The sequence below is a fragment of the Notolepis coatsorum genome, assembly GCF_963971535.1.
Source record: "Notolepis coatsorum genome assembly, chromosome: 7".
In the NCBI taxonomy this organism is placed as follows: domain Eukaryota; kingdom Metazoa; phylum Chordata; class Actinopteri; order Aulopiformes; family Paralepididae; genus Notolepis; species Notolepis coatsorum.
This window is the reverse complement of record NC_140171.1, coordinates 33,361,791-33,386,057: the sequence shown is the minus strand read 5'-3', so window position 1 is coordinate 33,386,057 and position 24,267 is coordinate 33,361,791. Positions and strand designations below refer to the sequence as shown.

General features: G+C 45.1%; 1 protein-coding gene across 1 annotated transcript in view; it reads right to left on the bottom strand.

Moving 5' to 3' along the window:
- Positions 1 to 4,082, bottom strand: part of pkd1a (polycystic kidney disease 1a) — a 228,555-nt gene extending 224,473 nt beyond the window's left edge. Inside the window, 1 exon segment of the mRNA XM_084318240.1 lies at positions 3,764 to 4,082. Within this exon segment, the coding sequence (XP_084174366.1) occupies positions 3,764 to 4,044 (281 nt within the window). The 5' untranslated portion in view covers positions 4,045 to 4,082.
- Positions 4,083 to 24,267: the final 20,185 nt, after the last annotated feature.

Here is a 24,267-nt window from a genome sequence, read left to right as displayed (position 1 = left end):
CATTAGATGATTGGTATAACGCTGCCCACGGAATTATAAACGCCCCCTCGCCCATCCGGTCAACATCAGATGACGTGTAGTAACTTCTAGAAGTACGTCTAGTTGGAATTTTTTATATCGCGCTGATTGCCATCAAACTGTATTTCATCATCAATATAATGCATTTGGGGCTATATATCACGTTCTGGAGAAAGCTGCAGAAAGAGATGAAAACATACTTATACATTAGACCATACTTTACTATGAATATGTGAATGAAAAAGTTTAACGTTGCTACACAACACAATGAACAATACATATAGGACTTTGAATGGGCCCTACTAATGGCAATGTAGCAATAGAATTTAAAAAGTTATAGCCCTGCAAAGAAGGGGACTTTCTCCATAGACAAATAGCGCTGGCAATCTATGGTATATCATGAATTTAACCTTAGGCAGCCAAAGTGTTAAATATAAAGTTTGGATTTTTTTTTTACAACTGAGGTAGGTAGATAAAAGATTTAGAGACTAAAGTACCGAAAAAGGGTACCGTTGGGTACCGGTATCGATTCACAGGTACCGGTATCGGTACCGGTATCGGTTCAAATGTGAAAGGTACCCATCCCTACTCTCAACCGGTGCCCCATCGATGCTGGGGGGGCTGTAGTCCCTGACCCCCGACCTCCTAAAGTCCACAATCATCTCTTTTGTTTTGCTGACGTTCAGGGAGAGGCAGTTCTCCTGACACCACCCTAACAGATTCTCTACCTCTTCCAGGTAGGCCCTCTCATCGTTTGCAGAGATCAGGCCCACCACTACTGTGTCGTCAGCAAATTTTATGATTGTGTTGTTGTTCCGCTGTGCCACACAGTCGTGTGTACAGCGAGTAGAGGAGGGGACTCAGAACACAGCCCTATGTTGAGGGTGATGGATGAGGAGGTGCAGTTGCCTGCTCTCACCACCTGGGGTCTACCCATCAGGAAGTCCAAGACCCACTGGCAGAGGTCATAGTTCAAGCCCAGGTCCCTGAGCTTGGCTATGAGTTTGGAGGGGACTATGGTATTGAATGCTGAGCTGTAGTCGATGAACAGCATTCTCACATAGTTCCCCTGCCTCTTGTCCAGGTGTGATGCTGCTGTGTGCAGCACATGGGCTATGGCGTCCTCCGTGGACCTGTTGGGGCAATATGCAAATTGCAGGGGGTCCAGGTTGATGGGGAGGGAGGAACAGATGTAGCCCTTCACAAGCTTCTCACATAATGACCTGCATAAAACCCCTATGGCCCACTCTACTGAGCATTATTCCAAGCTGACCCTTTATTCGTCAGAAAAACCACTGAGCGGAAACGAGTTAGGGATTTTATCATTTCAATGTGACATACTGTAAGTGGCTGATGCATGTCAAACTGTCCTGTAATAGCTTGTAGCATTACCAAAAAAATTATGTATATGTTCATTATATATATATATAATGAAAAACCATTCCTGTTCTCTTCCAGTCAAGGTGTCAATCGGCGTTTAACATTCCAAGTCCAGGCAGTAACCAATCACGCGTAGGCTCAGGTTAAATAATGTAGCCAATCACACATGATCACCCTGATCCCGCAGGCCCCAGCAAGGCATACTTTTTGTAAACATCTGCGTTCCGAATCTCCGCCCCCGCCAATCGCTTTGTAGCCAACACCAGCGCGCTATTTTGAGTCAAATTTCTAAAAGCAAAATGGATATACGGTATTTTTCCAAGGCAACATATAAACAAAGTAATTTAGAAGCTGCACCGGGCTGCCCCTGGGCATAACTACAGATCACCTGAGGTATGTTGCTTTATCTTGGCATACAAGGGCTTGCTCTAAGAGGACACGATGAGAGTCAGAGTTCATCAAATCGTGGAAACTTTTTAGAGCTACTGTATGTACATTGTTTTCAAAGCATGATGAGATCCAAATGACAAAAAATGTTCCCTTCATTGCTGTCAGCACCGCAACTTGTGATTCAAGTTGTGAACAGTCTTTCTCAGCAATGAGGCATATCACATCCGAAACTGGCTAAGAACAACAATGCGCCAGGAGAGACAGTCAACTCTGAGTCTGCTTCACATTGAAAGTGATCTCACACTCACAGACAAAGTTAAAGCAGAAAAGATAATTGATGCCAAGACGAAATGGTTAATCTATTATTGGATGCCTTCATTTGAACACTTAATTTGCACTAAATGAGTGGGGCTCGCATAGCCTAGTGGGTGTATTGACAAAAAAGGAACAATTTGCCCGCTCCGCGCGACATAGCCTCCCCTAATGTTGCGCCTATGTACATTATGTTGAACACACACCTCAAAACCGTACCTAAGGAAAATTGGCTCAATTGTTGACAGTCGTATATACTAAATGCTTTTGTAGTCCTGTGTCATACCTAAATGTCATATAAGTGAATTGTATAGAAACAACTCACCAAAAGTGACTATTGCAGAATTGATTTGACAAAAAAGGGGAGGAATCCCCCACTTCAGCTACCCCCCCCCCCCCCCCCCCTCACTCCCTCCTTGCTTTTACTGAAACAACGCCACTGCACTTAGCGATAGCATCCCTCTCACCGCAGGCAGTCCCTATTCACTCTCACGCAAATGCAATTAAATGTCAACTAATTGTGAATTATATATTTGTGGATCTTTTGATTTAACCGGAGCAATGCGTTACATTGTTTGACTAATGCAATTCTCCGAGATTTACAAGAGCATCTGTCTCGACTCTCGGAGCTTTCACCTGTGGCTATGAACGCAGAAAGTGATTCTGGTTGCTGATTGAGACTAACGGCATACTTAGCTTAGGCCCATAGAAATTGGTTAACCATTTAGTAAACAGAAGATACAATGGATCATCTGTCACTCACAAAGCAGTGATTTGTTGTTCTTTGCCGGGTAATCCAAGTGCAACACACCATAATTAACTTTTGAAAAGACTTGAGAATATGAGAGCCGTGATTTGCAAGATTGTTAATCTTGCAAAGTGTTTAAAACAAATGCATGGATTCGATTCTGAAATGTAAAACCTTTACGTTGGTGGGAAATAAATAATTGATAACATGTGCGTCCGTCAGCGCAGAACACAATGTTCTTTCTTCACATGCGCTATGCTGCAGTCAGATCTGCGCCACAGATACTAGCTACTGTCAGAGCTGGCTATAGTAGGACATGCTCCATCAACTATGATGTTGAGGCACACACACAGAGAGGCACACACACACGCACGCACACACATGCATGCACACACATACACGCACACACACATGCACATACACACACACACACATGCATGCACACACACACACACTCACACACATGCATGCACACACACACTCACACACACACATGCACACACACACGTGCACGCACACACACACACACACACACACACACTGTATATTATTCGACAAAAATAGCCAATTGAGGCAGTGGTACTGCATGGCATAAAATTGAGCCAAGTCAAGAAGACAAGTTAATTTGTCAAGCTAATAAAATAAGTCAAGATTTCCAGAATGCATATTTTTCCAATGTCTTTGTAAACAGATGGCCTATATATCGATAGGGCAGAAACAACAGCAGCAGCAACAACAATCTGTGCAGAGAGAGAGGCAAGGTGAGAGGCACCACGCCGGGGAATAAGACACAGGCCTAGAGATGCTTGAGAGTAGGGTGAGTATGACGGTATATGGCCTAAACGGCCCCGAGTAGTGCGCTCGCATCTCGCTCTCTGCGCGTCACTGGAGCGACCCGTGGGCTACTGTACTTACAGCACGTTAGTGGACAGCGGTATGTCGACCGCCGCTGGTGCCCTTTCCAGACCGATGTTAGAACAGTTGACGACACAGGATAGCTGGGGTCCCACCACATGCGAACAGGTACAATTAACGGGACAGGGGCCGCAGTGCCTGCCGCTGTCCCCGTGCAGCGGGCTGGAGCCCCACGCCTCCAGGCAACACAGTGTGAAAAGGAGACTGGAAAAAAATCCAAACTTCGGGACGCAGACGCCATGTTTTCGCTTGGATAAAGTCTGTCCATTTCGACAAGGCATAGCTCACTCACATCATCTCATCGCCCCTGATGGTATAAGTTCTCTCAGTCTGGGGAGAAAAACTACCGCGTCCGTTTTGACGGTTTTCATGTGAGAAAGCGAAAAAGTGCGAACTTTGTATACCGTTATCTATTCCCCCCCCCAGCTTTTTAGCCGAGATCCCCGTTCTCTCTGGAATCTAACGGAGCTCCTCTAGAATATTTCCAGGGAAAAAAAACTTTTGGAGAACTTCCTTTCTCCCCCTCCTTTGACTTGCTGCTGTAGTTCCTTAAGCAGCCGCTGCTGGCAGCTTGATTTCCTCTCATGCCCCGTAGCAGCTATTGCCTATAGCTCAGCTATAAATACATCTGTTATTATTATTATATTCTGCGATACTCTATTCTATTCTATTCTATTCTATTTTTTATGAACATCCAGGTGACATAAGCAAACTAAAGCTAGGTCAACAATTATACTTTCATAGTCCCATACATAGATTAAGATACACATGTCAACCGTCCATCTACTAATTTAAATGTAAGGCGCACCACGCACTGTCCCTGTAAACACCCCATTTATTTAAAACACATGCACACACACACACACACACACACACACTCACAAGTCACTTGTACAGTTTCCTCCCCCTCGAATGTATATAGTTTCTGTACCGTTTCTTCGTCAAATGTATATACTCTCTTTTTTAGACTCTTTTTGTATCACAAACAGTACTGTATAGATGTAGCAGTACTGTCTATCTGTATGTCATATATGTTATGATGAATTGAAAATGGGGGACCCTGATGTAAACAAGACGAAAGTCTTTCTCTGGTCTGCATACCCTTAACAATTGTGTGTATTGAGCCGTACTGTATTGTACCCATTCTGCAATCTGTTAATACAATTTTCAATCAATCAATCAAACGCATACATATGCTTTCTCTCGCATGGTACATAACACCTCCCTCTCATTCTCTCTCTATGCCCCCCCCCCTACTTGCTGCAGGGCACGTGCAAGAGTTGTGCTCAGTGTTAATATTGGCCTTGGTCCACCTTATCTCCATCTAGACCACCACCACTGACTGCTCTCTATTCTGCCCTCCAAAAAGGTGAACGTGGTGTTAGTTGGTGGGCCACAGCTTATATTTGAGAGATCAAGTAACATATGTAGTCGGGACTATGTAATGTATGCCATAGAAAGCCTAGAGTGGCATGGTTGAATTATGGCCTTGATGGCAGTCATGAGTTTATTATCATGGTGGTATGATACCTGTAAAACGGAATAAATAATTGACCATGGTAAAAGTTATGTATCACCATGCTACCAATACTATTATCACTATTGCTATTATCACTATGTTCTACCCTATTACTATTATTATTATTATTATTATTATCTTTCTTTCCTATGACGCCTGAATTTCCCCAAGGGGATTAATAAAGGAACACTTGTCGGTTTTGACCACCGGTCGGTCTCGGTGCCTATTCAGCAGGGAGGGGATCTGGGGGAGATATTGTGAACCTCAGTTATGCTCTACCAGTGAGATTCCTAGCTGTCAGGTGAACAGAAGTGGCTGGCAATTCCACATGTATCGGAGGAGGCATGTGGTAGTCTACACCCTCCCCAGACTGGCAGTAGAGCAGCGCAACAACCAGAAGGGAATTGGCATAATGACTAAATTGGGGGATGGGAGTAGAAAGGCAATTTATTTTTTTCTTTTAATTTATTTTTTATTTGAAAGATGTCCAATTCTTTCTGTTCACGCTGTATGTCACTCTCTGCATCATATGAACAACACAACAAAAGTGACGACATCTTTGGAAATATGTAACCAGCTTTATTTTAATAAGAATTATTTTGACACCGGTGGGATGAAGGCTCTGTTCCTCCGCACTTCTGGGCTGGTAGCAGATCTTCTGTGGTGTGGCCCTGAAAAGGGATGTTTAGTATGCGGAAACCTCTCTTCTTCTCTGCGAGTCGTCATTCTCTGTAGCCTTAAGGTGCCTCTGAGCTTAACTTTTCAGAGTGACAGAGCGAGGGATGGAGATTTACGGCACTGCAGCTGTTTATATGCTGCAGGTGGGGTGTGTAGCCCTGGTCAGGTGGGGTGTGTAGCCCTGGTCAGGTGGGGTGTGTAGGCCTGGTTAGTGATAGGTGCTTGATTGAAACATCTTTCAGTGTGTGCTGACTGGCCAGAGCGTAGTCCAATATGTGAAGCAAGATGGGGTGCCAGCATGAAATATAACTGGACCACATTTAAGTCGAACCTTTAGAGGTCAATGGATCAAGGGTTGCATACTCTCAAGCACTGAAATACAAGAGTGGCATATATAATATGTACTTTTACTTTGGTTACTCAAGTACATTCAATATCAAATACTTTTCTACTTTTACATAAAGATTCACTACAATGAAATGCATGTTTTTCAATTTTGCTGCATCCTTTAACAGAATGTACAGTGTGTTGATGTATATCAAAAAGCAGGGTAGCCGGACCAGCACTCTCAGGTTCAATGTTTTTAATGGCAGCCATATCACTGAAGAAGGACATTGTCCGAAACATGTCTGCTATCTATTCAGGCTGCCATTAAAAACATTGAACCTGAGAGTGCTGGTCCGGCTACCCTGCTTTTTGATATACTGAACTTTATGGGATTACAGCACCCAGTGTTAGAACTTGTGAGCGCGGTCTAACTTGACTATACAGTGTGTTGATGTAAAATTACCCAAAATGTTAGAACTGTTGTTGTGAAAGTATGACTAAAGCCCTTTGATCGTAATCCCCCTGGATATCAACAAAACCAAGCCATTTCAGATATCCAATCTACTTCCTTGAATATATTACATAATAATATATGCTACATGGGTTACACTGATTGGCCCATCAATCGATCCCACTCTCTCTGATTGGCTCATCAATCAACCCCACTATGTCTGATTGGCCCATCAGTCACATCTAGCTGAGAGGACACAGTGCTTCAAGTTTCAAGTTTCAAGTTTCTTTAATAGTTGTCATACAGAAGTACAGAATACTTTTATACAAAATGCTTCTTACTGTTACGCTCCAGAGACTGTGCAAGACAAGATAAGTATGAAATAAAATAACATAGTATAGCATGTAAATTAGAAGTAAAAAAATGAGGTCACAGTGTTCAGTATAGACATATGTACAATGTTCGATGCAGAATAGACATAACTGAGTTACCATATAATATACAATACTGTGTAGTGTACTAATATACAATACTATATAGTGCAAGGCAGAAATAGGATGAGGTGCAATTTAGGTACAATTTACAGTAGGTGTACGAGTTGTAGTGCAAATCCTTTATCAATAAATATAAAGTGTGTTTGTGTGATCTAAAGTGTGGAGAGTGGGTGCTGCAGTGTGTTGTTTGTTTAAGTGAGTGTGTGCGTGTGGGTGTGTGTGCTGTGTGCATTTGATGGTTGTTGCATAGTGTTTATTGTTCGTTTAGCAGCCTGATGGCCTGGGGATAGAAGCTTCTTCTGAGTCTTTCTGTGCTCGCCTTAAGACTCCGGTATCGCTTGCCTGACCGCAGCAGTTCAAAGAGGCAGTTGTTCGGGTGGCTTGAGTCCTTAATAATTCTCTTAGCCTTCCCCTTGCACCGCTTGTTGTAAATGTTCTGGAGGGTGGGGAGCCCCCCTCCAATTGTGCGTTCGGCTGAACGTGTCACTTTTTGTAGTCTGCTACGGTCTTGTGCAGTGCTATTCCCAAACCAGGAGGTGATGTTGCCAGTCAGGATGCTCTCTATTGTACATGAGTAGAAGTTCCTAAGGATCTTCTGACTGACTTGGAACTTCCTTAGGCGCCTGAGGAAGTAGAGGCGTTGTCGTGCCTTCTTCACAACACTGTCAATGTGTGTGGTCCATGTCAAATCCTCAGATATGTGGGCTCCGAGGTACTTGAAACTGTTCACTCTCTCAACCGGTGCCCCGTCGATGCTGAGGGGGCTGTAGTCCTTGACCCCCGACCTCCTGAAGTCCACAATCATCTCTTTTGTTTTGCTGACGTTCAGGGAGAGGCAGTTCTCCTGACACCACTGTGACAGGTTCTCTACCTCTTCCAGGTAGGCCCTTTCGTCGTTGGCAGAGATTAGGCCCACCACTACTGTGTCATCAGCAAATTTGATGATGGTGTTGTTGTTCCGCTGTGCTACGCAGTCATGTGTGTACAGGGAGTAGAGGAGGGGGCTCAGAACACAGCCCTGGGGGGCCCCTATGTTGAGCGTGATGGATGAGGAGGTGCAGTTGCCTGCTCTTAACAATCCCCTTGGGACCACCATGGGACCCTATTTCGGAAAAAGATATGAAGGGTAGTGAAATACATTTTTTATCCTGTTTGAATTGTGCCATGAATTACACATGATGTTTATCAATTCAAAAGTATAATCGCCAGCTAGCTAACCTGACGGTATAGCATCAAAAGCTTTCGATAATGTTAGCTAATCTTAGCTAACTTACAAATCAATCAACTTTCTTGAGTTGCAAAATTATCTTTTAAATTGACAAATGTCATATGTGTAATTCATGGCACAATTCTAACGGGATAAATATATATATATTTGTCTCTCGCCGTTGACTACTGTGCATATTTGTTTTCCAATATCAGGGTCAAATGGTGGTTAGTGGAAGGGGAGGGACCTCTCTATAGTGTCTAGTGAGCCCCGTCTCCTCAGCCTACAGAGAGTTGGCTGTGCTCAGAGAGGGTGAAAAAATTATACTCGTGACAAAATTACAACATTCCACAATCAGCAATTTATGACTGAATTAAAACATCATTGTACTGGATCTTGTTGGATTTTGAATGGAGGACTTTTACTTTTAGCAGAGTACTATTTTGCCTGGGTATTTCTACTTAAGTAAAGGAACTGTGTTCTTCCTCCACCACTGGTCGAGACAGATTAACCATTTCACTACCACACTACATTTAACATTTACATTTTGTCATTTAGCTGACGCTTTTATCCAAAGCGACTTACAAGTTCTGTACGACAAGTCATCAGGAAGGGCACAACTCCATCAGCTGAGCAACAATGTTCATCAAAGTGTTGAGTGCTACAGTGTAGGTTAGTATATTAGGACAAGTGCATGACAGTAAGATTAGTTAGTTCTTTTTTTCATAATTTTTTTTCATTTCAGATATTGATTGAAGTGTGTCTTTAGTCGACGACGAAATATTGGACCAGTTTCGGCTGTCCTAACTGTGGTGGGAAGTTCGTTCCACCATTGTGGGGCAAGGACCAAGAATAGGCGGCTTCTCTTTGATGACCGTCCCGGGGCTCGGATAGGAGTACTGGAGTAGGTCTGAGGCGGCCAGAAGATGCAGAGCGTAGGGGTCTTGAGGGTGTGTAGTTAGAGACCATTGACCGGAGGTAGGCGAGAGCCGCTCCCTTCGCCGCACGATATGCCAGGTCGAGGGCCTTGAAGTAGATTCGTGCGGCAATGGGGAACCAGTGCAGGTCCCTAAGAAGTGGGGTGACATGGGCTAACTACCAAATGGTTAACCCTTTCACTGCCACATGACAAAGGGTTACCTCTTTCACAACCACACTACAGAAGGTTAACCCTTTCACTACCACACTACAGACGGTTAACCCTTTCACTGCCACACAACAAAGGGTTAACCCTTTCACAACCACACTACAGAAGGTTAACCCTTTCACTACCACACTACAGATGGTGTGGTAGTGAAAGGTTAACCGTCTCTGTAGTGTGGTAGTGAAAGGTTAACTGTCTGTTGTGTGGTAGTGAAAGGTTAACCTTCTGTAGTGTGGTAGTGAAAGGGTTAAAAGCCTAAGTGGCTCCTCCACTCAACCTTATTGGCCAAAGCAATTACCTTTCAGCAGAAGCTGTCACTTCCACTTAGGCAAGGAAAAGCACACCGGTGACACAGCATTTTATTCTATTGGAGATTCTATCAATATGGCTTATCCCGGATGTGTGGAAAATGACAGCCTTTTTTTTACAGTGTATAAACTGGATGAGTGGAGTAGGTTAGGTCAGTGTATAGGCTTGTTCTGACTTCATCTGTCTATTTCATTGTTTCTGGCCTGGAGCGAGAGACCACCATACTCTAACAAGTAGAGAGAAAGAGGTGCCACCTTGAAACACTAGACACTGTAGGTGCAGTATAGCAGGACAAGGCGTGACGCCTTCTCCTGTTAAAAAAAACATTCCGCGTATTAATACTAATCTATAAACATGGGTGTTGTTTTGGTCTGTCGACCTTCATCAGACCTTGTTGTTTCTGGCCTGGCCTGGCCTGGTCCAATGTGGGCAGGGGTGAAGGTAAAGGGAACTTGGCTCCTGTTTGGTTATGGGGAGGGTCCTCCTCCAGCCCAGCCAGGAAAACAGCTCTTACTGGGGCCTCCGTCTGTGTTATTATAGGGCTGCAGGAAGAGAATGGGGGAGGAGTCACTGGGGGAGAGAGAAGGAGGGAGAGAGGAGGGGGTACTGGGGGGGGAGAGAGAAAGGGAGAGGGTAGTTATAGGTGAATGTAAAGAGAGGGTGAGGGGATGAAGAGGGAGGCGAGAGAAAAGGGAGAGGGAAATGGGAGGCGTATAGAGTGAAGAAGTAAAAAGGGAGATGAGGGGTGAGGGAGATGGATGAAGAGAGTGTGTGTGTGTGTGAGAGAGAGAAAGGGAGAGGGGGAAGAGACTGATAGAGATAGAGATAGAGAGAGAGAAAAAAGAAAGAAAGAAAGAAAGAAAGAAAGAAAGAAAGAAAGAAAGAAAGAAAGAAAGAAAGAAAGAAAGAAAGAAAGAAAGAAAGAAAGAAAGAAAGAAAGAAAGAAAGAAAGAAAGAAAGAAAGAAAGAAAGAAAGAAAGAAAGAAAGAAAGAAAGAAAGAAATAGAGAACCTTGAGTCTAAATATAGAACCATTGGAATTGTCCACAACAATCTGCTTTTCAACGATCTGCTTATCCACATGCCTTCTCTCTCGCTCACACAGACCACCTCCTACGCCCCCCACCTCTCTCATCGTTTATTCAGTAACAGATAGGAGGAAGGTTGATACGGTAGATATGGAAAGTCAGATTGAACGTCACTTTGAACAAATGCATTGCGCCCATGCAGGTCCCCAATGGCTTGATTACTTCCCTTTCTGCATTCACCACAACTCGGAATGTTGATGGGAATGTCTGATTTTACAGCACCAGTAACAGCACCAGCACCAGTACCAGCACCAGTACCAGTACCAGCACCAGTAACAGCACCAGTACCAGTACCAGTTGCGGTGGCTCGTCCAAGTCATCAGTATGCCCCAACATCACTTGCCCCAAGTATTAAAAGCCCAGTGACACCATGACTGCCAACTTGGCAGGAGGACAGAAGAAGAGATAGGAAGACCAGCTGAGGGCTTTAGTAAAGAAGATCAGAGCTGAGGAGCTGGAGGATGCTGGTGCTGACCGCGACGCCTGCCGGCACATCCATGCAGAACATGGTCAGTCTGACAGGCTGTCGAGTTCCCTGCCCATTCGATCACTGAACCTCGTAACAAGCTTGCATATCAAACAGCCAGGCATCTGTTTACCGTCTGTACAGTATCCATGTATGTGCGTGACTGTGTGCATGCATGTACCTTTGTTTGTGTGTACTATATACTGTATATGCTGCACAGATCCAAGTCTTTGAAGGTCTCTGGCTCAAAATGAGTTATTGTGGTCATGGATTGTTATCAGCCTTTGTCCGTTCCATCTCTATCTCTGCATTGTGTTGTTTTTCATTGAGGCAATTGTTTGTGGTGGAATTCCGTACTCCCACGGCTTACTGGCTGAGACCCTATCTCTTCCCTGGTGCATTTTCGAACAATCGAACACTTCATCGGACTGTATATCAAAATAGTTTATTTACATAAACAGAGATTTTCATGTAGAATGAAATGAAGGAGGAAAAACAAAAGTCTAAGAAAAGATCTACCGGTATCTATCTGTCTCATTCTCTCTCGTCATCCACTCTCTCTAGCTCGCTCTCTCCCCTCCCCCAGCCCTCCATCAGGAGGGCCGTTGTTCTCTCTCCGCTGTTGTTCTCTGCTCTGTCAGAACTCGACTGACTTCGACCGGAAAAGCCCATAGCTTTTCTGTCGGTTCGTTATCTTAAAAATGTTGCTCCCCGTCTCTCTCTCTGAGCGTGGTTGTTATTTTTTTCAGGAATGCTATCCGACCTTGAGCTCTGTTCAAGTCGCTCTGTCTCTCTGTCTTTCCACTTTCTCCCAAAGAAAAGGCCCACCGCATTATCAAAGGTTGTTGCCTGTTGCCTGGCACCTATCTCTGGTCACCATAGGGCTGTCCCCGGCAAGCTATAACCTTGCCTAAACACCTACTGTACCACTGTATAAATGCATGTGAAATGTGTCTGTCCAGACACCTTCGGTGTAAAAGACTAAACACCACTTTGCCTGAATTAAAGGTGTTTACATACATACTTATCCTGTTATAATCATAACAAAAACCAGTCATATCTTTCAATGGTTAATAAGACATTGAAAGTGTCAGAACTTGTGGTCTTTGAAGCACTAGGTTAGAAGTTTGTAATAGATGTTACGCACATCCCCTTTCTTTGGTGCTGAACACTGAAGCACTAGGGCCACGTCTAGAAGGCATCTGCATTTATTTGAGCCTGTGCTTCTCTCACTAGAGTTGGTGTGTGTTGTCTGAAATTGTCTGCAATCTCTGCTAGCTGACTGCTAGCTTGCGCCACCAAGGCCCTTCAACTCATACAGAACACAGCGGCCCACCTGATCTCCGATCTACCAAAGTCAGCCCACATCACCCCACTTTTCAGAGAGTTGCACTGGCTTCCCATTGCTGCACGAATCCACTTCAAGGTTCTTGATCTGGCATACCGTGTAATGAAGTGAACATCTCCCTCCTACCTCCGGTCAATGGTCTCTAACTACACACCCTCAAGACCCCTATGCTCCACATCTTCTGGCCATTCCTATCCGGGCTCCTGGGGGGTCATCAAAGCGAAGCAGGCTATTCTTTGTCCTCAATGGTAAAACAAACTTCCCACCACAGTCAGGACAGTTGAAACCCGCACAATTTTCCACTGTTGAGTAAAAACACACCTCTTCAATCAAACTTCTACCAACACATTACATGCACCACTAGGGGAGGGAATACGCTAGATCACTGTTACACCCCTTTCAAGAAGGGCTATAAGGCAGTACCGGCTCCACCACTAGGTAAATCCGATCACAACGCCATCTTTCTCATGCCCGGATACAAACAAAGAGCCCGTGAGGCTGTTGTGTCGCAAGAGGTGAAGCAGTGGTCCGAGAGCTCAGAGGCCACGCTACAAGACGCACTGGATGACGTCGACTGGGACATGCTCCGGTCGAGCTCCAGTGACGTCAGTGAATATGCGGATGTGGTGGTCAGCTTTATAGCAACGTTAACTGACACTATTGTCCTCACGAAGAAGGTGCAGGTTTTTCCAAATCAGAAACCGTGGGTTGACAACTCCATCCGAGTGGCCCTGAATGCTCGTACCGCTGCTTACAACTCGGGCCGAGCATCGGGAAATATGCTACGAGTATAAGGCAACAGCTTATAGGCTACGCAAAGAAGTGCGGGCTGCTAAACGGCTAATCGGGATATGCGAATAAGATGGAGACGGGGGGGGGTTCATCCGAACACACTCTCTCATTGACGGAACACAGCGTGAGAAGAGCGTTTATGGGCGTGAATACTAGGAAAGCTGCAGGCCCAGATGGGATAACAGGACGAAAACTCCTGTGCAAATTAGCTGGCCCAGGTGTTCACACCTATATTCAATCTATCCCTGGCCGAGTCCGTGGTCCCTGCCTGCTTCAAGGTGTCCACTATAATCCCTGTACCAAAAACTCCTCCCCAGCAGGCCTAAATGACTACAGACCGGTGGCAGTCACCTCTGTGGTCATGAAATGCTTTGAGAGGCTGGTCAAGGACCACATCTGTGCCTCCCTCCCTAGTAACATGGACCCATTGCAGTTTGCATACAGGACAAACAGGTCCACTGACGACGCGGTCTCCCAAGTACTACACAACACCCTATCTCACCTTGACAGTCAGAAGGGGGGCTATGTGAGATTGCTGTTCATTGACTATAGTTCAGCTTTCAACACCATAGTCCCCACCAGACTGGTTGACAAGCTGACCGATCTGGGTCTGAGCACCGCCATGAGCGCCTGGATCCTGGACTTTCTGAGTGACAGGCCAACACACATAGATTCTGTGGTAAAAAAGGCGAAACAGCAGTTAAGGAAGTTCAGAGTATCGGGGAAGATACTCCACTCCTTCTATTCCGGGGCTGTAGAGAGCATTCTGACTGGAAACATCACTGCCTGGTTTGGAAACAGCACGGCACAGGACAGGAAGGCCCTCCAGAGAGTGGTGCGCTCAGCAGAGCGTACTACGGGTATTGCACTACCACCCCTGCAGGAATTATATAACAGCAGGTGCAAATCCAGTGCCTGCTGGATAATGAAAGACCCCCACCACCCCAACAACAGCCTGTTCAAGCTGCTGCGGTCAGGCAAGCGCCTACATACACACGCAACAAGAACTACGGCTCAGCTTCTTTCCCCAGGCCATCAGAACACTGAACACTGAACTCTCCACACACAAGTACACATGAGCACACACATACACACACAACACACATGCTGCAATCACTTTAAACAATCGCTTTAAACAAAATGTCACTTTAAACTAAATGGAAATGTCACTTTAAAGGAAAGAACCGATGTGGTTCTTGTATAGTATAGTTTAGATATAGTAAGTATAGCATAATGACAGAGTTAAAACTGTATATTGTATAGTAGTGTACATATGACCCAGTGCCTTCTCAGGAATTTAGCATGTCTATTTTTATCATGCACATCTTATGTCTTCTTATTACCTGTTTTTTTATGTCTATTTTATTATTAGTATTATTGTGCAATCGATGCGGGCATGACCACCCGCATTCACTGTATGCCCTGGTATGTATGTGACAAATAAACCTCTTGAATCTTGAATCTTGAATATCTGAAATAATTTTTTTTTATAAAAAAGTACTGTTTTTACTACCATCTACTTTACGACTATGTCTATACTACTATCTACTATGTACTATGATACTATGTCTATACTACTATGCACTCAGAGTGTAACACTCAAGTTCAACACTGTTTGACGGACAATACCACTTACCCTTAGCAGCCAGAGGTGTTCCCCTCCTGCTGACTTATTGTTCACAATTTGTAAAATCATCAGCTAAATGACTAAATGTACAGTAAATGTAAAGTAGTTCTAGCACAGCCAGAGAACAGTATAATGTGATGAATCAGAAATATGAGTTGGGAGAAATCTTTGTCTTATCGCTAACGTCGTTAGTGTGAGTGTCAGCACTGTTAGATTTGAACTAATTAAGCTAACATCAATGTAGGTCTGTTGGTGCTATGTTTCAACATCGACACAATGTTATCAACTTTCAACATACCGTTTTGATCAGATTTATGCTATTCTTGCCAATGATGAACTTTATTATTAAAAGTCTTAAAATAAAAAATAAAATAATATATATATTTCCCCCTTGCCCAGAGTGCTATCTATCCATCCATCTAGACACGCACACACATACACACACACACACACACACACACACACACACACACACACACACACACACACACACACACACACACACACACACACACACACACACACACACACACACACACACACACACACACACATACAAACATCTTTTCAGCCCACATAAAGTAATCCCCTTTGACGGGGTGGTAAGGTCACCCATTGGGTCGTGCGATGGATTCACGCCAGGGGTCGTCGTAGAGATAGGAATAGACTCCACCCTCTGTACCCACCTGTCACTCAGATCTCACCTGGCAGGAGGTACCCCCCGCACCCCTCCTCCTCCTTCCTCCCCTCCTCCTCCAACCATGCACCCTGGACTGTAATGAGAGAGGGAGGAGGGAGGAGGAGAGGTGGAAGTGAAGGAGAAATTATGTGTTCATACAGGCATGTAAACATGCAGATGAATCTAGTTTGTCTGGTCTTTAGCACCAACATGTATGTGTGTGTATGTATAATGTATGTGTGTGTGTGTGTGTGTGTGTGTGTGTGTGTGTGTGTGTGTGTGTGTGTATGATTGTGTGTGTGTATACAGTATGTGTGTATGTAGGTATGGTAACATTGACTTGAAAATGATGAACTAATGTACAATGTGTAAACTGTTGAAATACCAGAGAACAAGTTGGGACAACATTTGCAACAGGAAACCAAGCTAAAATGGAGACTAGGGATGCCCCGATCACGTTTTTTGCCACCGATCCGATCACCGATCGTCGTGAGCCATATCGGCCGATACCGATCCGATACCGATCGTTTTTGATTAAATTTTTTTTTAATTATTTTATATAAATTTTATTTTATTTATTTTTTTATAAAATATATATATTATATAATTAGACTTGTACTTGTATTATCTGCGAGACATCGCCACCACGCAACAAGCTCCACTGTCTGTGTGTACTCTAGTAGCCTCCAGCTACGGCCAGGATTCTCCGGAGCTGCAGCTGGACCCTATACTCGAGTAGCCTGCAGCTACGGCCAGGATTCTCCGGAGCTGCAGCTGGACCCTATTGATCACATTCAACAACATGCCCTCAGCTCGAATACGCATCGAATGAGTGTTATAAAACATTGATATCAGGAGCTATCTGTGGCTACTGCTGGCCGGCTATATAACATTGATACAGCGCCTCAGTGAACTATTTAGTTCAGTGGGACATTTCGTTTTGAACAGTGAACTGGCGTCAGCTAACGTGAGCTAGCGGAGGTATCATACACGTCTCTACTAGACTTGCTGGAGCGTTTGTTGATGTCAGGAGCTATCAGTAGCTGGCCGGCTAGATACCGTTCGGTTAGACAATGCCTCATCATGTATTGGACTGGAAGTGAATGGTTGACTGGGTCATTTTGTAACGGTAGCTAACGTTAGCTCAGGGAGGTCCCGTCCCACTAGAATGACTAGACCCGTGTTTACATGCATGCGGGAGGGGCTGGAGGGAGGAGCAGACGCCGCACCACTGTGTGGGAGTGTGTGCAGCTCCCGGTGTCTGAGACAGAACTCAGCGAGTGAGATCGGTTTTGACGATCGGCGAAAATAAAGCATTATCACCGATCGCATATTTATACTGATTATCGGACGATAACGATCGGTGGCCGATCGATCGGGGCATCCCTAATGGAGACTGTAGATCTCTTTACAGGAGGTCATAAAACCCCCACAGGAGGCCAAGCAGAATCAAACAGGAACACCAAAATGGAGAAATCAGTCTCTATTAGTTTAAACTTCTAAATAAACTACAAGCAGACTGTTGGGTCATCACTGAAACTGCAAATATCTGTTATGATAGTTAATTAAAATATATGCCACTTAGTATTGAATTGTAGCATTACATATAGGATATTTGAATGATTAGATCCTTCCACGCTAGGGGGGGGGACCTCTGCTGAAGGGATACTCTCAGGGTAACAGACAATAGAGAATGTTAATGTGGTCAGTAGGCTTGGGCGGTATCCTTTTTTTCACACGTCAAACCTTTATGACATAATACCCCGGTGTACGGTATTTAACGGTATGACTTTCATTTTCATCAGGGGGGGGGGGCAACCCGCGTTACCAAGTAAACAAATCATCGTCAGCTCTCAGAATGGTAGTCCCGCACCGGTAGAAGCCTGCACCGTTTTAGCGTTAGCATCTAGCCATGGCAGACTATTTGATTCCTTAAGGGCTAGAAATTGCCTGGGTTTTGGTCATATGCTCCCGAAATGCTCCCGTTGTTTGGCTACTTCTATGTGCAGTGAAAACTACTCGAATGCTTTATAACCTAGTCATTGATTTAGTTCAGGGTAATCTAAGATTAGCCGCAGAGCTAACGCTAGTTAACGTGAGCTAACGCTAGTTATTCAAGCTCAGTAGCTCACAGAGAGAGATAAACAGCTGACAGCGGATAGTACAGGATGGTACAAATACAATAAAAAGGCGGGTGGGGGCTGTTGTGTAAACCTTGTACTCTTTAGTTCACATATAATAAGAGACGGATTATTTGCTTGCTCCACCAGTTGCTCCACAACAACACACACCAACTCTCGTCACAACGCTTTACGGTATTTTCACAGCACTGTCGCAACATTACCGTAAAACGTGAACACCGTTGTGACCCACTCGCTCCACTAGACTGGTCTCGCCCTCTGCTGGCGCGTGTGTGCACTACACTCCGTGTGTGCACTACACTCAAAACTCCGTTTCACTGTTATAGAAACTGAAGCGCATCTGTGATTTTGACGGTGACGGACGGTATTGATTTTCAATACCGTCGGGATTTCTAAATACCCTGCTATACCGTCATACCGTCATACCACCCAAGCCTAGTGGTCAGCGCTAAAACAATGAGACCAAAGGTCACACCTTACGGTGACTAACTCACAGCACAGACAGCTGGTCTAACAGAGAGCAGAGTCCACAGACTTGCTAAGGAAAAATGTAATTACATTATGCTAGACTAGAACTAAAAATAACTATATCACACTAATCTGATTTATTAGATAACAAAGAGATATTTGATTGTCATTACAATTTCAACTGTCTGTGAAGATAATAGAATATATTCTGCAAATTCTCTGTTGGAATGTTTATATATAATTAGTGGAAATCTCAGAAACCATTAATTCAATACAGGGTTTGTGTTATCTCCTATGGAATATTTGGTATCAAAATATAGACAACGACTACATTGGTTTAATGTTGAATATATATGTAACTCATTACATTAAAACTACAAATTAATTTCATTTAATTTCAAACCTTTATTTATACTCGTGAAAGCACTGAGGTTTCCCTCATTTACAGTGATGACGAGTTAACAAAGGACACAAATATCATAACATTATTAATTACAATGAATTACAATTACTACAATGATGGATTAAAAACAATTACATGATTCAGTACATAGGTCAAGTGCAATGCCTTTAAACTCCATGAATGACGGGAATGCTCCGAGCTTTAGAGTCTGTTGCAGGGTATTCCATGTGTATGGAGCATCGTAGGAGAAGGCAGACTTTCCAAGCTCAGACCGAACTCGAGGCACCCTGAGCACAAGCCGATCATTTTTTTTTTTTTTTTTTTTTGATATTTTTTGCACAAATCTCTCCAATATTCAAAACATCTCTTTCCACATCATCATATGCAATTTCCAGGATTTGCCTTTTTCTTTTTTGTAAGAACATACAAAACATGTAAAGGACTCATACAAATACATTAACAACTGACATGGAAAATAAAAAAAGACTTACGAAAAAAGAAAAATACTATACTATACATTATGCGTATACATCCCTGATATATATACTTTGCATGTAGACCGAACTACCTTCGAGCAGGTATGTGCTGCATCCTCTATCGGGATGCCACCCTTCTCCATATTGCATGTGAGAGAAAGCGCCCCAGACACATGCAGTTGTGCATGATAACATGCATGCACGCATGTCTCCAACACATGTATGTGGACAAGCCGATCATTCTAACGAGTTTGGTAGGTGACAGCACTCCAGACCAACAAAGATGTAATATAAGGTGGAAGTTTGCCAATAATTGCTTTGTAGATAAAAAGATACCCATGATAACTACGTCGCAACGAGAGAGATGGCCAGCCTACCCTCTCATACAAAAGACAATGGTGAGTATCATATTTGTCACCCGTAATAAATCTTAGGGCGGAGTGGTAGGCAGAATCCAAAGGCCTTAATGTAGACGCAGACGCATGCCTGTAAATGACATCACCATAGTCCAATATTGACAAAAAAACAGCCTGTACAATTCTTTTCCTACAGAACATAGGAAAACTAGCGTGGTTACGGTACAAGAAACCAATCTTTTGCCGTAATTTTGTAGCTAGGTTATCTATATGGAATTTAAAAGAAAGTTTATCATCCAGCCATATACCAAGATATTTATACTCACTAACTCTTTCAATATACAAACCATTTGCTGTTGTTAGGTGTAGCATGTCATAATCTATAACCCTGGCTCTAGAAAACATCATAGACTTGGTTTTACTAGCATTAAGCACTAACTTGAGCTTAGCTAGAGCATTTTGGAGAGTGTCAAACGCAAGCTGCAGGTTCACAATAGCTTCCTGAACAGTATCCGCAATGCAGTAGACAACTGTATCATCCGCATAAAGATGAGCCTGACAACCTGCTAGTGCTGAAAGACTAGAAACAATATCATTAATATAGATTGTAAAGAGGACCGGCCCCAATACCGAACCCTGTGGTACACCCTTAGACAATGGCAGGAAATCAGATAGAAAGTTACCTGAATTCACAGATTGACACCTTGAAGATAAATAGTCCTGAAACCAAGCACAAGCGGCTTTATCCAGGCCAATGCTAGCTAGACTATTCAAAAGTAAGTGATGGTCTACTGTATCAAATGCCTTTGAGAGGTCTACAAAGAGAACTGCACAATGCTTCCTGTTACAAAGGATCAGATTAAACCGAATATATATATTTATTGATTGATATATATTGCATAATATTTGTATATTGTTTGATATCCCTTGTATATTCCTTGTACATATACACGGAATATCCCTTTAGCCTAGTACAGACCATAATATTTCAGCTAGATAGCTTATCCAGGCTGGGCTGCTTTCATGGCGCTTTCACCCGAGGAGCCCTAGACGAGAACCGCTTGGACATGTACACTGGATTAATCTACCCGACGACTACATAGCCCTTTGCGGCTGGATTATATTTGCTTTTGGTCCTGTGATTAATGGAGCGGAGAATCGCCGACGCCTACACGTGTGTGGGATTTACCCTGTGAGGAGCCACGTCGAGTCTGCGCCTCAGAGAGCCTGAGGCAGGCTAGCTTTCTTCCCTGTGGATCTACAAGCTACGGAGAACAGCTGTATTCGTCTGTGGATCAAGATCTTATTGCACCGTCTCCCGTATTCGGAGTCTCCTTATCATCGTTGACCCAGGCTCTACTACCGACAGATCCTCTACCCCTGCTGGCTTACAACCGGGGGGACCCTTCCAGTATCTCCCGCTATATATCACTAGTGTACCATAGATATAATTCCCTAAGATTCAGGTTGTATAATTACCTCCTGCGTAACCAGAGAATGGACATTCATTATTGATTTGCCTACGCACATTCCTTTGCCTTACAAGAGCATCCAAAGTAAAATAGAGAAGTATATTATGTACCTTTTGCTGCAATAAATACTTAATTACAACTTTGTGTGGAACCGATTCATTGTGGGAAGTGTTCATCATATTTATATATCATGTACTGTATGGCCAGTAATTAAAGTACATAAGACGGTAGTGGTTTAATGATACCATACTTATCAATACAGTCAGGGAATTGTACCCCTCAGTTACAATTGGTCCTTCGAGCCGGAGGGTAACTAGTGTAATATTAATATAGTGGTATTAATATTGACATGGCCAATGATGAACACTCCACAAACGGTTCTCTTAAAGTAGATCGCCGGCAGCGTAGACGGCAGACACCTCAGTACTTAGAGGATTACGTTGCCAATATACTACCTAGCTTTCTACAGACGGTAAACGCGGAAAAAGTAGATAGTAAAATTATGTCCGACCCTATCGACCAGGCTACCCCGCCAATAGAGGCCCTAGTGGGTTCTAACGTAACTGACCAAGCTCACGGTAGGGACCAGGAGGGACCCGACATGACTTTACCCCCCGCCAAGACCGAAGAAGTAGTCCCCGGAGAGCTCCAGGATAAAGACTGCCCTCCAGGGATGGAACTCGACCCGCTACAAGAAGAGGCGAGCACCCCGGAGATGGATCTCCAGGACTCGCCACAGGAGAACAGATCTCCAACGAGTACTGCCAGGAGCGGATCACCTCAACCAGCGTCTTCCCCCAGCGAGGCGGACAAGATGCTGGCACAGGCATTCCTCGCCAGCCTAGCAGCCTCAACAGAGCGCGATCGACTCCAAGCACAGACGCTTAGTGAGCGCGAACATTCTTCCATGGAAAGAGAACGCCTTCAAGCGCAGCAACGGAGCGACGAAGATCGTATACGTCTAGAGATTAGACGCCTTCAGACGGAAGAGAATATGGTAAGGGACCGCGCCGAAGCCCAGCGCGCCGCTGCCGGTGCCCAAAGAGAAGCAGAGCGCGACCTCGCTCTCACCAAGCGCGAAGCCGAGCGCGACCGATTACAAGCGCAGATAATGGAGCAGCTGATCACCAGGGCAACACCCCCTCCCTCCGCACGGGGTTCCAGGGCCTCGTCAAGACAAGGGTCAAGGGCACCCTCCCCTACCCGATCAAGCGACCCTGAGCCCGACCACCAGAGAGAGCCTATACCCCCCTCCGAACCCCTTCCCCGACCGGTCCAAGTGAGACCCAGCTACAGGGAAGAAACGGTCTACACCGCGGAGAGGCTAAAAGGACCTGCCAGAGGAAGAAGAAGAGGGAGAGGAGGAGAGCCAAGCCCGACAGCAGCACAGTACTCCACAGGACCAGGAGGTCCAGTACAGCCCAGGCTCTACCCCCGCGGCTCTGCGCTACAGACCCCCGACTCAATTCACGGGTGAGCTTGACGCACGACCAGCCCCGAGGAACAGCACCTGGATACGCGGGCCATGGTACCCAGCAGGTACCAGCCCACCAAGAGGCGTAAGAGGAGACTCGCCTAGGAGGCCTCTCTTCCAACGCTCACCGATGTGCCAGCCATCCATGGCATCATACATTGGCACACCGACGTTTCCGGACTTCACCCACGAGAACAGAGCACAGTACACGGAGCTACGAATGTGCTTAGAGACAATGATGTCCGATGTAGCTGATGAACCGTACAAGTATGCTATCCTACTGAAGCACCTCAAGGTGCCCCGAGCGCACAATATAGCGCTGGCCTATGCCACCTCTACTACCCCATACACAGCGGCTCTAGCAGCACTCGACCAAAGATATGGACGCATATGGGACTACGTAATACAAGAGATAAGGCATATTGACCGCCTACCCCCAGCCACAGACAATCGCTCACTAGATGACCTGTCTATCAAGGTACAATCCCTGGTAGGGATGCTGGGGGCGCAAAGAGAAAAGGGTATGCACGAACTGTACGCGAACTCTAATGTCGAGAGGATTTTAGAGAAGCTTCCGCCCGCCCGACAAGAGCGCTTCAGGCGGCAAAGAGACCACGTGATCCTAACGGTCCCGAGCCATCCCTCCTAGACCTAGCCGACTTCCTGGCGAGAGAAGTCAACAGCCTACGGTTGGATACGTTCATGCGGAGCACACCAAGCTCCAGAGAGGGACCTAGGAGAGTAAACGATGGCCGCAGATTGGTGACCGTCATGCACCAATCAGAATCAGTACCGAGCAGCAAGAACCACAGTACCCCCTCGATGAAAGAGAAGTGGAAGATGGTGTGCCCGTACTGCGAAAAGGAACACTGGTTGTCACAATGTGACACGTTCAAGAAGATGACCGCCGACGAGGTGAGTCAATGGATAAAGTCCAACCGACGCTGTTACCGATGTGCGCGCAGTCACATGGCAGCCGATTGCCGCTTAAAGAAGAGGTGTAGTCGGTGTGACGGAGCCCACCTAGATGTCCTACACGACAGTAACAGAAGAAAGCCTGCACCCTCAAGCAGCACAAAGGCAAGTGTTATGTACATTGACCCCGCCAGCAGCGGGGGCGCCCGGGTGCTCTTAAAGGTGGTCCGCGTAACATTGAGTTACCAAGATAAGGTCATGGACACTTACGCCGTCCTTGACGACGGGTCAGAGAAGACCCTTCTCCTCGCGTCCGCTGCGGCCCAGCTGGGGCTGCGGGGGAGCGAAAACCAGATGACGATTCGGACAATAAGAAGAGATCTAAAGACGATAAAGGGCGAGAATGTCTCCTTCACTATCGCAGCAAGCGGGCAGCCAGAGAGACGGTATAGGATTAGTAACGCTTTCACCAGCCAAGAAATAGGCCTGTCGCAGTACACCTACCCCATCGCCAAGCTGATGGATAAATATGTGCACCTGCGTCAACTACCTATACCGCTCATAGACGGTGCCACCCCGACCCTGCTGATAGGCTCCGACCATGCAGACCTCATCGTCCCGATTGACCGGGTCCACACAGGGCCCAGAGGCTGTCCTGCAGCAGTCGAGAC